The sequence below is a fragment of the Molossus molossus genome, unplaced genomic scaffold (genome assembly GCF_014108415.1).
Source record: "Molossus molossus isolate mMolMol1 unplaced genomic scaffold, mMolMol1.p scaffold_m16_p_1, whole genome shotgun sequence".
NCBI lineage: Eukaryota > Metazoa > Chordata > Mammalia > Chiroptera > Molossidae > Molossus > Molossus molossus.
Genome location: NW_023425344.1, coordinates 193,105,971 through 193,123,219, shown reverse-complemented (window position 1 = coordinate 193,123,219; position 17,249 = coordinate 193,105,971). Strand labels below are relative to the sequence as shown.

Genomic DNA, 17,249 nt, shown 5'->3' with positions numbered 1-17,249 from the left:
TTTTCATATAGTCTATATGAAAAGGTGATCAGTCATTTTCAGTGAAATTATTTTCTTTTAATCTTTTATTTACTCACTTTTGGAAAGCTAGGAGTGAACAATACAAATTAAACTGAAGTCAGAAGTGCTCATATATACCAATGTGGATGATATATCTTTTTGAATAAAAGTAATGTGTCTATAAAATAATGAGACTGATTCTGGTATCTTTAGTCATTCAATGAATATATAGTGCTTATAATGAGCAAAGCACTGTGAGGCTGCCTTGAAACAAATGAAAAATTATTGGTGTGAAAGGGCTTACAAGCTTTTGGAGAGTTAGGTGTAAATTAATGAAATGGAGGTATGAGGCATACTCTATACATTGGTCTCAGTCTGGAGATGTTTGGGAAGGCTTCATGAATGAGGTGGTCTTTGAACTAAACTTTTTAAAACTGGCTTTTGAAGGAGAAATGAATTTGCCAAGCAGATAGGTATTTGGAGATGTGAAGACTTGGCACTTTAGGGAGGCAGCGTAGTGCTGTGGTATGAATAGAAGACAATATTTAGATCACAAAGAGCTTTATTTTATGCTCAGGGACTTGCTTTATTGCATTTTGGATCACTGGCAGTAGCGTGGAGGATTGATGGAAAAGGGTGAAGCTAAGGTCTTTAAAACAATACAGACATGAACTGATGAGGATAGTGGAAAGGGGGAGACAGGTTTAAATAAAATATAGTAAGTAAATTAGTGGTATTTCCAGATTTCTGGGTTGGGTCACTAGTTGGATTGTAGTGAGACCACCAAGATAAGGAATACCAGAGGGCTTTGGTTAAGGGGAATTGTAAATGAGAGATGTGCTTGGAGGTACCTGTCGATACCAAATGGAGAGGATTAGTTGGCCATTAGTTGTTACAAGGCTATCTCTAGCACAGACTGTGGGTGTGTGTGTGTGTGGGTGTGTGGTCGGTCTAGTCTGGAGGTATTTGTCAGACTCCTGGGGAACATCAACATATAAGGGGTTGTAAGAAGAAAAGGCTGAGAGACAAGACCAGAGTGGCATCATGAGCATCCAAAGATGATCTCAAGTGAAAGAAATATATGTAAGGGTATCAAATGCTTTTTTAAAAAGGGGGCTAGATTTCTAGGCTGGGGAATTGGGTGGCCATGGATGGCACGATGGACTGTTTCAAGAGAAGTAGTGACAGAAGCCTGATGGCATTATGGACTGTTTGAGTGACACTGTAACTGAAGCCTGATTACAGAGAAAGAGGAAAAACAGTAAATGTATACATTAGATATGAACTTTAATTGTAAAAGAAAAAAGAGACTGTATTGTTTGTAAGAGATCTATACACATATTTCTGCCGAGGGGTGAAGCCAATGGGAGGAATTGATTTTTAAAGGAAAGGAAGAAAAATAATGTAAGCACATCTCATTATTTTATTGTCACATTTCTGTCCCCACCCCTCCAGGATAAAAGTATAAAAATGAATCTTTCTGGCATGGTTATACTATGATTATACTTCAGATTAATTTAACATCCTTTCTCAGAGTGTTCAGATAATAGATTAATGGAGAAAAACTTTTAAATTGTTTCTTGTTTAAATAAATTTAACTCTAACATAGATGAAAAATGTGTTTACTGCTTTCAGTCGACCAGATAAAAAGAAACGTACAGTAAATATTGAAAACTCCAGGCATCGAAAACAAGAGCAGAAGCACCCTCAGCCACAAGCTTATAAGAGGGAAGGTAAATGGCATAAATATGATCGCGCTAATGGAAGACACATGGCAAATGTCGAAATAGAATTGGGGCAATTACCTTTTGATCCTAAATATTGACCATCGTGATTAAGTTAAATTAGAAAACTAGCAAATATGGATGCTTTCTACAATGTTTGGTGTTGAAACTAGGATGATGTTATCAAGATAACAGTGTCTTCATCATTTCTAAGTATCAGATTGATGACTTTATATTATTACTCAGAAGCATCAAGCAAAAGCTTACTAACCTGCATTTTCTTGTTTAGCTTTGCTGAGTATTTTTTGGCACTTGGAAATGTTCAACTAGAGTGCTGTTAAGGAAGCCAGGCATGCATGAAATGAAACTTCTTTTCAGTATCTAAGCTTAACGCAAGCTCAAGTCATACGTGACAAAGTGTAATTAACACTGATATTTGTGTTAAATTTGCAGTAGAGCTTGAAAAAAGTACATTGTGATGGAATTTCTTCTTTAACATTTTATAATCTTACTCTTCTTGTCTTTTTGTGGGTTCAAGAGCCCGTTGACTTGTGAAGAATTTGCTGCCTCCTTATGAGCTTGCTGACTTGTTCTCTTGTGAAATTTCTTGCACATCTGAATATTGTGGAAGAAACAATAAAACTACACCATGAGGAAAACTAAAGGTCTTTATTTAAAATCTGGGATTGTATTAATATATGATTTTATACTCTGTGATATTTTCCATACATTTCCTCAGTAGTACTATCTGGTAAAGCAGTTCATAGGTTTTTTTGCTAGTTCTAGTCATCTTACCCAGTGTTTACTAGTATTTAAGCAGCATCATAGACACCAGCAGTGTCTGTTTCTTTGGGAAATATCAAAACACAGTTCAGAATTTCACCTTCTGTAGAGTTTCCCTTTTAACTTCCGTTCATAGATGTATATGTGACTTCCAGTTCGACCCTCTGGCAAGTGAGTGTGGAAGAAAACAGCAGTTCTCTCATAGTTTCGTGAAATTAGGAAAGCACTTATTTCCTAGAAATAAATGTTTAAGTAAATAAAGGCTACATACATTTTGCTGAGTACTGTTTCAAGAATTTTAGAATAAATTATTCTGATTTGCGCCTCTACAACTTTAAAAAAAAAATAAAACAATGCAGTTTTTAAAATTAACTTGTGGTAACTAATATATGTATTCCTTGATATATATAGAACTGGGGCTGATTTTGACTAGGAAAAAGACCAATTACAAAATTATAGGGGTTAAAAAGGACCATTAAAAAGTTATGATGTGTATTTCCCTGAGTGTTTACTAAACCTAAGGTGAAATAAAAGTACTGTTTTTCCCTTTTTTCATGTTTCTTACCTCTTCCAAAACGTTGAAGATGAGCAAGTAAGTAGGCAATGTTGAATTGTTGTGAAACTCTTTATACAACCAGCTTAAGGGATTTTGATAAAATGTATCTGCTTCATCAAGATACTGACTTTTCCCAGTTAAGTCTGGGGGACATTGAAGAAATCTCATCGGAAGTGGGTAGTGGACATGGCTATGAAAAGAAAAGCTGATTAGAGTGAAAAGAAGTAAAAATACTATGAGAGTTTTCCAATTACTCTTAAGATACTTCGTATTTTCATAACAGAATGAGATCTGAATCTAAACTGGGTTCCAGTTTAGGTGAAGAAGCAAGCCTTTACTGTAGTTTCCTCAAAGAGGATGATTCTCATACCATGTATCTGTGCAACAGCAGCATAGCCTTTATTTAAGTAAGACTTAGTAATAGCAACGTATGTTCACTGATGAACATCCAAATAAGTAATGATTTTATTGTGGCCCAGAAAGACTAGAGAATATAAAAAAAAGATGGATTGATGAATTATGACACATTATCACCAGTTACTTGAACCATACAAAAAGCCATGTTTATAACTTTGCCTCAGGAAAAATTAATAAAAATAAATACGTGATAGAGTTTCATTTTATCCATGAAATGCATACAAAGTAAATTTATACAATTCATGACTTTTATAATTTTGGAGATAAGGGGAAAGCAGAAACAGCTAGCTGGTAGCCTTGTATTCCAAAGTAGACATCAGACTTTATTTGCTGCATTGAGTACTTTGAAAAAAACCTAAGATGAGAACTTGGTGAACTACATACAAAGCATCAGACATCAAGCACGGCAACCATGTGTGGAAAGCAACTTGGTCCCTTTAGAATTCCCGTTCTCTGCAGTATTACCACTAATGAGCATGGCAGGAGGGTGAGTGTCCCTCTTTCAGCTCTAGTCTTTTTTACATATTAGGGGAAGCTGAAGTTGAAGAGACACTTGGGGTCTTACTTGTAACCTATGGCTTTTGCTAGGCCATCCTAATTTTCCAGATTGTCTATTAATAATTGGCATTAATGACTGACATAAGTAGAGCATTCAAAAAAATGTTAACTAACCTTAAAAAGATAATTGATAATAAGTTGACTGAATGTGCACATGGAAAATTAACTTCAGATTGTTTAAAGCCAGATTAAGTTAAATAGGTATAGAATTTTCTACAGAAACGTTATTTGACCATATACTGTTACTAGGCAATTAGTGACTAATAGACCTTCCTAAAATAACAAGCATTGTGCCAAATGGATACATAAATGCCTTGCATAGTTAAGACAGTTCAATTCCCAGAAACACTCAATTCAAGTATTAGGATATCGTCTAATTGAATTCCCTAATTTGTGAGACACCTGATATCCAAAGATTAAAAAGACTGGTTTAAGACCAAGGCAGTAGCCCTGGCCAGTTTGGCTCAGCGGTTAGAGTGTTGGCCTGTGGTCCAGAGAGACCTGGGTTCGGTTTCTGCTAAGGGCGCGTACCTCAGTTGCAGTTTGTTCCCGGCCCTCATTGGTTGTGTGGGTGGCAGCCACTCGATGTGTCCCTTTCACGTTGATGTTTCTGTCTTTCCCCCTTCCTCCCTCCCTCTCTCTCCCTCCTACTCTATCTGAACAAAAAATGGAAAAATGACCTCGTGTCAGGATTAAAAAAAAAAAAGAGAGACCAGGGCAGCAGTCAGCAGTAAATCTGGACTAGAAGCCAGTGTTTTGAGATTAATTCAAAATTGTATACATAGAAGATGTATGTATCACAAAGATTTGTAGTAACGTCTGTGATAACTTAATTTCTTTACTAAGAATACCATCAAATAACCTATGAAGTTTATGCTGCATTTATTTATTTATTTTTTATCCTCACCCGAGGACATTTTCCCATTTTTGTTCAGTTAAGAGTAGGAGGGAGAGAGAGGAAGAGAGAGAGAGCGAAACATTGACGTGAAAGGGATACATTGAGTGGCTGCCTCCTGCACGACTGCAACCAGGGCCGGGGACCAATGGCAACCGAGGTACGCCTACGTGCCCTTGACCCAAATCGAATCTGTGACTCACTGGTCTGCAGGCTGACACTCTAACCGCTGAGTTAAACTGGCTAGGGCAATGCTATATTTAAATCTGATCACTTGAATCTAAATTGTTTTAAAATTTTTTAAAGGATATTAAAGTTAAAAGTGGTATATGATTTTCATTGACATAATTTAAGTGGTTTTTAAAATTAATCAGTGAATAAATTTGGAGTTTCAAGTTTTGTGTTTTTTTAAAATCCTCACTCCAGAATATTTTTCCATTGATTTTCAGATAGAGTAGGAATGGGAGGGAGGGAGGGAGAGAGAAACATCTATGTGAGAGAGACACATTGACTGGTTGCCTCTCTCAAGACCCTGACCTTGGCTGGGGACCAAACCACAACAGAGGTATGTGCCCCTTGACCAGAATCAAACCTGTGACTCTGGGCTGAGGGCTGATGCTCTAACTGCTGAGCAAAACTGGCCAGGGCTGGAGTTTCAAAGTTTTTATAATCATTTGATCAATGATCAATTAATTTAAATCCAGGAATCTGAAATGAATTTTAAAATAGGTTAATTTTCTTAATAATAGCACAGAGTGGAACAATTTTTATTACCTATAAAGAGGAGTAGAGTGGCAAGGCATCATTACAAATACTGAAGCTGCAGAGTTATTAGGATTGTTGTAACAGAGTTCTTGAATATGAGTCATCACATCAAGAGTACCTCGTTGATGAACTAAACCAGTATAGAGGGCAAGGAGCATATTTGATAAAAACAGGAAACTTAAAGCTGGTTTCTTCCACGTTTTCAGGTGGTTTAGTGAGTATCCTGTATGAAGGTAGACATGACATATTTAATCATAACACTGGTAATGTTGTTTTCTAGTTTCTCTGACCTTCACTATCATTGTCCACTGTCATCTAGGTCTGGACGTTTTTATAGAAAAAGGAATTGAAGTATAGGGGTGGAAAGGTTATGGCCAGGGAGTTCAACAGACCCATATGTGAATTCTTGCTCTGGCGTAAATTGCCTTACTTTGCTGAGCGTTAGTTTCTCCATCTGCAAATGAGATGCAGTACCTTTTGAACATATTAGTAAAAAAGGTATGTCCAGTGCCTATCCTGGTACATAGTAGTTGCTAAATAAATAGGATTTTCCCATTTACCTCCCTCTTTAATATCACAAGCACTAGCAATGGATTGTGTACATGTAAATCTTAGTAATTCTTGAGGAAGTATAGCAGAATGTCCTGTTAAAAAAGACATCACTGGGCCCCTGGGAGATTTTCTGTGTTCATTAGAAGAGTGGTGGCATGGATCTCTTTCTGGAAGAACAGGAGCTAGGGTTCCCCCGCCCCCAATATAGTGTTGGGCAATTTTGAGATGCTGAATAATTTTTCTTTTTTTATGTTGCAAAACCCCCAAAAACCTGGTAGAACAAACAGCAGGATAAAAGGATAAGTCCCTGTCCCCCTCCCATAGTCCTACTCTCTAGCAATAGCCACTGACAATAAGCACATTAGAATCTGTTGAAAATACCATCAAAGAACAGGCCTTTACACTAGAGAAGAAGAAATATTATTAGTAAACTTCCTTGACATTAGATTTCATACTTTATATACATTGTCTTCACAGAACTAGATAATAGTTGTTTTAGAATTTGGGTGTGCAGGATCTAGTCTAGGTCCTGCCTGAAATTTTAGCACTAATTCCCACTGGGGCCAAGGCACTGTTTTCCATGACCATTACGTAGCTGACTGCTATCAGCTGTCTTAGCTTGGCTCAATCATTGAAAATAATTGAACAAGAGTAAATGTAATTTAGAACTGTTTCCATTTAACTACACTAACATAAAGTTGGCCTAGGAAGGATTGTTGAAATCAAATTTGGGCAAGAAATCTTCACTGCTCAGTTTTGCTCCTCTATAAACATTTTAGATAATGTTGCCTACAGTTTATTCCATTCAGTAGTTGGAATATCACACATCCATTTCACCTAGTACTCTTGAAAGAGCTCTGATTATCCCAAGAACATTCTGAAAAGTGGTGTGATAAAAAAAAAAAAAGCCAGAAGAGACATTTGAAGAAATGCTCAACATCACTAATCATCAGAGAGATGCAAATTAAAACAACAGGTATCACCTCACACCTGTCAGAATGGCCACCATCAACAGATTATCAAACAACAAGTGTTGGCGAGGGTGTGGAGAAAAGGGGACTCTAGTACATTGCTGGTGGGAATGCAGACTGGTGCAGTCACTATGGAAAACAATATGGTGTTACCTCAAAAAATTAAAAATTGAACTGCCTTTTCACCCAGTGATCCCACTTCTAGGAATATACCCTAAGAAGCCTGAAACACCAATCAGAAAGAATACATGTACCTCCATGTTCATAGCAGCACTATTTACAATAGGTAAGATCTGGAAACAGGCCAAATGTCCATCAGTAGATGAATGGATAAAAAAGTGGTGGTACATATACACAATGGAGTACTATGCAGCTGTAAGAAAGAAAGATCTCTTATCCTCTGAGACAACATGGAGGGACCTGGAAAGTATTATCCTAAGCAAAACAAGCCAGACAGAGAAAGACAAGTATCATATGATCTCACTTATTTGTGGAATATAATGAACATAACAGTCTGAGGAATGGGGTAGTCCCAGAGACATGGAAGTTGGGTACCGACTGACAATCCTCAGAAGAGGGGGTGGTGGGGGAGAGATAAACCACAGAACTTATATGCATGTATGCATTAACAATGGACATGGACAACAGAGCTGGGGATGGTGGGGGAGGGGGGAATCAGTGGGGGGAAAAGGAGAAACATCTGTAACAAAAATAATTTTAAAAAGACAAAAAAACCCAAAAAACATCTGCAGATAATGGAAGAAAAAATTTATCTCTCCTGGAAGTTTTAAGATTTATGAATCTTAAATAAATATCAAATAATTTATGAACCAAAAAAAAAAAAAAACCACAGTCAGATCAAGAAGCCCAGACCTTCATTTAAAACTTGAATTTGTAAGATGTTTGAAATGGTAAAGTGAGGAACCTACTATCATGGGTGAGAACTAGAATTAGGTTTTTTATTAGAAATGAAATGGTCCCAGAAGTTCTGCCATCTAATAATTCCAGTCACAGAACAGACCAGAAATACAATTTGAAAGTGAAGTGCTTTCTTGGGTTAACAGGCAAAAACTAAACCTACCTAGTGGGCTCATATTATAAAAAGGTACATTAAAGCCTACTCCAGTAAGACCCTAGAAAATCTTGAATGTTCAAATAAGTATACCATGGGCCTGTAAAGTGGTCCACTCATTAACAGTTTGTTCATTCACTAAATGTTCATCTAAAGTGTTGTCAGAAACTATGGCATTAGAGCTACAGTAGCATGGGTGACTGACAGAAAATGGAATACACGGTTGTGAATGCTGTAAAAATGGCACTCTGCATCGAATGCAGGAGGATAACATGCTTGTATTCCCAGCCTCCTCAGTATAGAAGAGGGTCGTTTAAGTTAGGTAATGCGTTCCTTAGTTTGTGGGTATTTTCACTTTCTGAAGCTAGCTCACTTTGGAGTGATGGTTCCCTTCAGTAAGAAACGAATTACCATATTTGTAGAAATAATATAAAGAATGTGTTAGGAAGAGAAGGAACAGTTGAATAGCCTTGAATTTGATGACTGGGAATTTTCAAACCATCTAACATTGAAACGATTCCCGAGTGGATTTCAGAAAGTGATGTTGCTAAAGGGAGAGTTGGGAAGATAACAGCTTGAATGCTAGACTGAGTCACAAGAGAAGCCAGAATCCATGGTTTTCTAATAGGGAAACAGTATGGTTTCTTTAATACTTAAAAGAAGTAATTCAAAAGATCCTAATAGCTACCATCTAGTAAGTCTATTGTAAATACAAACAAGGAGATGCAGTTGTCACTAAAAGGACCCACCCTAAAATGAGCTAGCTTCACCACTATGTAATGTATTGCCTAACTTGAAATATAAGACCAGCTCCCAATTACTGGAGATTCTGGGAACATGTTTTCTTTCTGTCCTTTATAGAAGTCTTTCAGTTTCATGTAATTTCCATGAGAACAAAGACAGTATGAACCCTGGTGACTACCTGTCAGAACACAGGCCCCTTTATTTCACAGTGACTAACTCAATGCTAAATAATATCCCAGAATGTTTAATTTTCTCCTGTTATCTGAGCCTATCAAAAGATATTTAAGCCCTGGCCGGTTTGGCTCAGCGGTTAGAGTGTAGGCCTGCGGTCCTGAGAGATCCGGGTTCGGTTCCCGCTAAGGGCGCGTACCACGGTTGCAGTTTGTCTCCAGCCCTGGTCGGTTGTGCGGGTGGCAGCCACTCGATGTGTTCCTTTCACATCGATGTTTCTCTCTCTCTCTCTCGGTTCCTCTCTCTCCCTCCCACTCTACCTGAACAAAAATGGAAAAATGTCCTCGGGTGAGGATAAAAAAAAAAAAAAAAATTTAAAAGTGGGTATATTGAAAATTTCTTGAAGAATTTATAAGAAACTGATAATTATCTCTGGGGAATGGAACTAGATCATTAGAGGATGACACTGATGGTTTAATTGATGGTTTTAATTTTTTTTGGTAAATTTTTAAAAATTTATCTTCATTGTTGAAAATATTATAGCTGTTCCTCCCCCCCCCCCCATTGGCCTCCTCTTCTCCATCCCCTCAGCACCCCCCCACCTTCACACCACACTATCCATGAATATTTTATAATTAAAAAAATACACTGGTTTCTTATCAAATCACTCCTCAGACTACTGTTACAAAAGTGTTCTAGATCCTTTATGTCCCAGTTGACTGCTCTCCAGGATAAAATCTAAAATTGGGTTTATCAGAATGTGCCTCATGAGTTGGTTCCTTATTTACTCAGCCGTATCCTAATCATCATTTGTAATTTATCTTGATATACACAATCACACTTTAAGTTTTGGGTATTTAATGTGTTAATCTGTATTCTTCAACAATGACTGATGAGTTCCTTCTTACCCCCAGGGCAAGGTTCATTGTAATGAAGAGGATGGGAGAGTTCGGGGCTGTACATTACTGATCCCATCCAACACTGAGGGGTAGCAAGGACGCATCCTAGTTTTGGCAAGAACCAGAAACTAAAGTGTTAAGATTATAATGTCTATCAAGTTCTGCTAATTAGAGACATTTCTGAGTTAACTTTTTCATTTTTAAGTACTTGGGAAAGCTGTAAGTCAACTTGCTTTCAGTGTTTACATGAGAGAGAGAGGGTAGTTTAATTCTGGAAAGGGATATACAGGAAAATGGGCCCGGGGAAGAGGGTCTCTAATGACAGCTGGGCACAGACAGGGAGGCATAAAACATTTTATGTTCTACTTTGCTAAGGAAAGAGCTGTATTTTCATCCATAGTGAGAAGTCAATAAAGGCAAAACCAAAGATCTTTAAGGGTGTTATTAGCATTTTACCTAGAGATTAACAGAATAAACATCTAAAAATATGATTGCCTCTGGGGAGGAGAAATGGAGAGGGCAGAGGAAGCATTATTTTTTTTTAAACATGTCTTTTGAAACAATGTATGTAATTTTGATGAAAAGATTAGCATATAGGGGAAAAACAAAATGGCCAGTGCAAGTCTGCACTGGCTACTCTGGTAAAGACATTAAACGTACCAACCCAGAATGGATAGCAGGTGCTAGAAACGCCAGCACAAATGACAGGTTCAATCTAAGAATTTCATTATTACCAGACCAATGACACCTTTACAGATAAGGAAACTGAGGCACAAGGTTATACAGTTCACTAAGGATCAGAGCCAGTCACAGAAGGTTTTCTAGACTCAATTCCTATTTTTTGATAGGACTGAGAGAAACTCAAGCTAGAGAAGAAAAGTTACTGCAGATTGAAAAAATGGCTGTAATTAATTCCTCTTCCTGTGTTCAGTCCCGACACGAGCCTGACGTTTATTTCTCATGTCCGGAATCTGCCCTGGCTTTGAGACTGGTGGCAGCGACAGGTGCCCGTTCCATGCTTGGGCCTCCGCGGGCCTTGAACACTTCTATTCCTTCTCTTGGAACCCTGCCTATACCAAGTGAACAAACACCAGGTAGCCTGCTGGAGAATGAGAGCACACAGAAAAGCTGAGGTACCTTAGCTCACTGCCAGCTGAACCCCAAACATGAGAGCCCAGCCTAGGTCGATAGAGCTGTGTGTACCCCATCTGCAGCTGATTACATTTGTGTAAGTGAACTCACTGGAGATGAGAACTGGCCAGCTGAGGTATAGACTTGTAAGTAAAAATAAATGGAGCTTTAAGCTACTAAGTTTTTTCTTTAAAGATTGTGTATTGATTTTTAGAGAGAGAGGAAGGGAGAGTGAAACACTGATCAGCTGTCTTTTGCATGGCCCCTGCTGGGGACAGAGTCTGCAACCTGGGCATGTACCCTGAACAGCAACTAGACAGGCAACCTTTCGGTGCATAGGTGACACCTAACCAACAGCCACCACACTGGCCAGAGCTAAACCACTAAATTTTAAGGTGGCTTGTTACACAGCAATTGCCAACAGAGGTGTCCTATTTATATAAAATCAGGTAAAAATAGGTCACATAAGGCTAGAATAAAGCTGATATTTGAAATACAATATAATTCAAGATTTCAGATAGTTAGAAAAGACTCAAACACCAAGAACTCCAGAGAACTGCTGACTGACATCCAAACATCCAAAAACTTCTGTCTAGCTGAGCTCACTATTTAATTGGTCCTATTGTTGGGACCTGTTGGCATTAAAGAGTTCTAACTTAATGGAAGTATGAGTCTCCTACGAATCAGAATCTTTTTGCTCACTCAAGAACTTTAGGTACATGTCTGGAGGAAAAGATCACATCCTGTGAAAACATCAGGGGTTTTGGTGGGTCTCAGTCCTTTAGGGATCCTTCTGAGTGGACACAGAATGGAAGAAAGGCTGATCCTTATCCGTTATAAGAACTCAACTCTCACCAGCATTTATCTAAGTTGTGGACTCTATTCCCAGTAGGGGACTGGGAAGGAGGTTCAGAAAACTCAGTCTTTCTCCAGACCACTTTGTAAAGGTACACACAGAAGTGAAATGCTGGAAAGACGTAGAGTATAAAAATAAAATCAAAACAACTTCCTAAATTAACCAAACCAAACACATTTGTCTTTCAATAGTCTGGCAATGCTCACCTGAGCAGAAACCAAACTTGATTTAATTATAACTCAAATTCATAAAAAAGAATATGAAGAGTGATTCATAAACAAATTTGTTCTGATAAATGGCCACTATTAAAAGACTCGCCAAATAGTTGTTAGATAACTATATTTTTATATGTGCCCTCACTGTATATAAAGCAAGACAATAAAGTAATGACATCGCCCTGGCTGAGTGGCTTGGTTGGAGTGTTGTCCTGTACGCCAAAATATTGTGGTTTTTCTTCCCAGTCGGGCTATGTATGAAAGGCAACTGATTGATGTTTCTCTCTCTCTCTCAAATCAATAAAACAAAGTGTCCTCACCCTGGCCTGTGTGGCTCAATTGGTTGGAGCATTGTTCTGTACACTGAAAGGTTGTGGGTTTGATTCCTAGTCCGGGCACATACCAAAGTTGCGGGCTCCATCACTGGTTGGAGTGTGTGGAAGCAACCGATCTGTTTCTCACATCAATCTTTCTTCCCTTCTTTCTCTTTTCCCCTTTCTCTAAAAATCAATGAATAGCCCAGGCCGGTTTGGTTCAGCAGTTAAAGCATCGGCCCAAAGACTGAAGAGTTTCGGGTTTGATTCCGGGCAAGGACACATACCTCAGTTGTGGTTTGGTCCTCGGCCCTGGTCGGGATTGTGCGGGAAGCAACCAGTGTCTCTCTCACATCTTTCCTTTCCATTTCCCTTCTTTTTCCTTTCCTTTCCCTCCCTCCCCTCCCTCCCTCCCTCCCCTCTCCTCCCTCCCTCCCTCCCTCCCTCCCTCTCTATCTGAAGATAAATGGAAAAACATCTTCGAGTGAGGATTAGAAAAAAAATCAATGAATGTGTCCTTGAGGATTAAAAAAAGTAATGACGTAAATTAACTTTGGTTTCAGTACTCCAGATGTATAAATAAGAGGGTATTTTTTTTTTTTTTTTTTTTATCCTCACCCGAGGATATTTTTCCATTTTTTGTACAGATAGAGTGGGAGGGAGAGAGAGGAAGGAGAGAGAGAGAGAGAAACATCGATGTGAAGGGACACATCGAGTGGCTGCCACCCGCACGACCAACCAAGGCCGGGGACAAACTGCAACCGAAGTACGTGCCCTTAGCGGAAACCGAACCCGGGTCTCTCCGGACTGCAGGCTGACGCTCTAACCGCTAAGCCAAACTGGCCAGGGCAATAAGAGGGTATTTTTTAAAAATAAAATTTTTAAAGATTTTTAATTGATTTTTAGAAAGAGAGACAGAAATGTTGATGTGAGAGTGAAACATTGACCGGCTGCCTCCTGCATGCCCCCTACTGGGCGTGCAGCCTGAAACCTGGGCATGTGCCCTGACTGGGAATTGACCCAGCAACCTTTTGGTGCATAGGACATAACCCAACCAACTGAGCCACATCAGTCAGGGAGATAGAGTATATTTTTGTACTTAAATTGAAGAGACTACATCTCAGATCTGTATTAGATGTATAGGTTGCCAACTCTATGGATTCTTTGGAGTTCTTTTTTTTAAGTAAAAAGATTGATTCTATTAACTCCCTAGCTTTGCCTTGTCTCTAGTCCCTCTTGATTACTTATTTCTTCTCTCCCCAGTCCAGTGATTTATTTTTTTTAGTGATTACTATCTGAAGGAAACCCAGCAGTCATTTATTTTGAATTTAAGTTGAAGATAAAAAGTTTCAATTCATAATTTTTTCAAACCAATCAATACAAAAATCAATGTCTTCTAGAACTGAATGATATAAAACTTTAGAAGTCACATGTGAAAAAATTATTGCAAATACCTATTGGAAATAAATGGAGAAAGGGCCAAAAATAAAATCAGGTGTGAATCACTTTTAAAATTGCATATGCATTACAGTGAGTCTTAAAGCATCAAAAGCATTAAAAGCTAGTTTCAACAGCTATAAATATATTTTCATTTATGAAACAAAGAACTTGATAGTTTAACCATAAACTTGAAGTAGCTATTATAAAATAGACATATTATTCCATCACTTTTTAGTGAGAGATTTCTAATAGAAATACTACCACCAAAAAGATGCTTTGGATATTGGATTCTTATGATTTTCTCTCACATCACAATACACAGGAGAAAGGATTATATAGGCTGCAGAAAGAAAATACTACAGTAATATAATTAGTTTGTAATTAAGAAACAGTTCTCTTTTTGCCTAGTTGAATATATTTTAGAGTTTAATGAGCTTTAATGAGAGTTTATCGACTTTTACCTACTTCTGTATAAATAATTTATTTTCTATATTGAGCAAAAATACTTACCACAGAACACCATGCAGAATGGTAAAACTGGATAGATAAACCTGAATTCTTTGTGGCTCAACATGCTATAATAGAAAAAAAAAAAAGTAAAATATTTTCTCATATTACATGATACCTGGAGAAATTAATGTATTTAAAATGAACTATAATTAATATGACCTGTTCTAAGTACTGAGACTGAATTCCATGCTTCAGGAATCAGTGTCATTATTTTTTAGTTATAAGGTGATGATGTGTTAAAAGTAATCCTAACATTTGATGTCAATGTCTAAAGTACAATTATATTCTAAAAGGGATTTCTATTACCAGTCCAAGTAAGTCATTACTCAAATTTGGAAGATGTATACATTTTCATTTAAAAATATTATTTCTCTGGTCCTTTAATACTTAAAAGTTTGGTAGTTTCTTTTTTTTAAGAGCAAATGAAGTTTGTTCAACTTCTTAAAAATGGAATGTGTTCATTTTGTCTGAGCACCAGCATAATTACTACCTTTCCTATCTGCTAAATAATCCCAACTAACAAATGATAATAGTTAATGCATCTCCAAAAGGTAACCGTTTAGTTTTAGAAGAATTTAATGTCCTGGTAACATTATCAGAATTAACTCTCTGAATAAATAAAATCTTACCTGTAAACTAAAAGTGTCCACAGCACAGTCACCAAAAGTATCTGGTACCTCTTTGGGGCTAGAAAGCAGCCATGAATAAAGAAGGGTAGGTGAGTACCCAAAACAACTGGAAATCCTTGACTGAAGTACCAATGCCATGGATGAGAACCATAAAATGTTCCCAAATTCTGCAGCACGTTAAATTTCAAAAAATTATATTGAACCAGAGTCCACTGGCATAGTTAAAGGAAAGAGAAACAGAAATGTGTTAGTGCTAAGTATGAATCTTTGGCATTAGGGAATTTGACAGAATCTTGACATTAAATCAAGAATGATCTAAAAACCAAACAATAGTTTACACTAATAATTTTTATTAATGACCATATGAAATCATATTTTATGTTCTAAGTATTAATGTGTTTTTTGTTCATTTGTAAAACACTAGGTTTCTGAGATTCAAGAAAGAGTGAATAAACATTCAAATTTTGACAGTGTTTTCCATAGAATTAGAGCTAAAGAGAACCCTTAAAAATAATTCTTATGAGAGAGTATATATGGATACCCACATTAAAAATGTTATTCTAATATCTTACATCACACACTACCTAGTAAGATAAAGCTTTGAAAACATTACAATTGGAATTATGACACAAAGCAGAAAATTATCAACAGCAACAATAGCTAACATTAGGTGCTCACTTGTGCCAGGTACCATTGTCAGCATTATACATGCAATATCTCATTTAATCCTCCAACATTATGAGACAGACACCACAATTATTTCCAGATAAAGAAACTGGCAAGAAAGGTACATAACTTTTCCAAAGTCACACAGCTAATAATGAGGGCACTAGGCTTCAAACTGCGGCAGTCTGATTCCAGAGTCCGTAAGTGACTTAATATCAGGGAACTTAAAAACAACCAGTAGTGCCCTGGCCAGTTTGGCTCCGCGGTTAGAGCGTCGGCCTGCGGTCCTGAGAGACCCGGGTTCGGTTCCCGCTAAGGGCACGTACTTCGGTTGCAGTTTGTCCCCGGCCCTGGTTGGTCGTGCGGGTGGCAGCCACTCGATGTGTCCCTTCACGTCGATGTTTCTCTCTCTCTCTCTCCCTTCCTCTCTCTCCCTCCCACTCTATCTGTACAAAAAATGGAAAAATATCCTCGGGTGAGGATAAAAACAAAAACAAAACAAAAAAAACAACAACAACCAGTAGTTATGAGATTAAAATATCAAACCAAATGCTCAAAGAATAGAGTATTCTGGTTAATTTGAATTCTGAATGATTACTTTGAGGGCAACTAAGGGCAACTAAAATCATTTTAATAAATCAAATCTTTATTGCCACAAACCTGACAAAATGCTTTAAAAAAATGTACTGTTTTGAACTTCAACTAGGAATACACAATTCTGTTATATAGAAAGCACAACAAATTGAACCAAAGGCATATACTAGCAGTTTTAAAAAAATGTAACCCATATAATTTTTTTTTAATCTTCACCCGAGGACATTTTTCCATGTTCAGATAGAGTGGGAGGGAGGGAGAGAGAGAGAGAGAGAGAGAGAGAGAGAGAGAAACATCGACGTGAAAGGGACACATTGAATGGCTGCCACCCTCACGACCAACCAGGGCTGGGGACAAACTGCAACCGAGGTATGCGCCCTTAGTGGGAACCAAACCCGGGTCTCTCTGGACCGCAGGCTGATGCTCTAACCGCTGAGCCAAACTGGCCAGGGCCATATCATTTTTTTTAAGTGACTTGCCTATGTTCCCAAATATTCATGAATTAAAAATCTGGGTGAGATGTTAGTGTAATAAATGGTTAGATTGAAAATAGCTTAATATATTTGACTTACTTGACCAAAAAATATACGATCAATCATTAGAGACCAACTCAAAGTGGCAAATCTGAAAAACAAACAAACCAAAAGGATGATTAACATTCTGAACTTACTGAAAATCCAATATTAGCATATGGCTTTGCAAATGCCTTACATCAAAGTCACTTCCAAACAAAGCCACTTTAAAAATGCTTTCCTTTCACATACTGAATATGGATTTACACATTTTG

General features: G+C 37.6%; 2 protein-coding genes across 7 annotated transcripts in view; one reads left to right on the top strand and one right to left on the bottom strand.

Annotated features, from left to right (window-relative positions):
* Positions 1-3,253, top strand: part of CCPG1 (cell cycle progression 1) — a 57,009-nt gene extending 53,756 nt beyond the window's left edge. For 5 of the 6 annotated variants that reach the window (XM_036272839.1, XM_036272874.1, XM_036272882.1 and 2 more), the window contains one exon: positions 1,636-3,253. In XM_036272839.1, coding sequence (XP_036128732.1) covers positions 1,636-1,825 — 190 coding nt within the window. In that variant the 3' untranslated portion in view covers positions 1,826-3,253. The remainder of the gene's footprint in view (positions 1-1,635) is intronic. The other variant, XM_036272864.1, reaches the window with a different exon arrangement.
* Positions 2,376-17,249, bottom strand: part of PIGB (phosphatidylinositol glycan anchor biosynthesis class B) — a 36,866-nt gene continuing 21,992 nt past the window's right edge. The window contains exons 7-12 of the mRNA XM_036272893.1: positions 17,035-17,086; positions 15,203-15,414; positions 14,574-14,638; positions 5,708-5,921; positions 3,073-3,253; positions 2,376-2,741 (exon numbers count right to left, since the gene is read on the bottom strand). Of these exons, the coding sequence (XP_036128786.1) occupies positions 2,604-2,741; positions 3,073-3,253; positions 5,708-5,921; positions 14,574-14,638; positions 15,203-15,414; positions 17,035-17,086 (862 nt within the window). The 3' untranslated portion in view covers positions 2,376-2,603. The remainder of the gene's footprint in view (positions 2,742-3,072; positions 3,254-5,707; positions 5,922-14,573; positions 14,639-15,202; positions 15,415-17,034; positions 17,087-17,249) is intronic.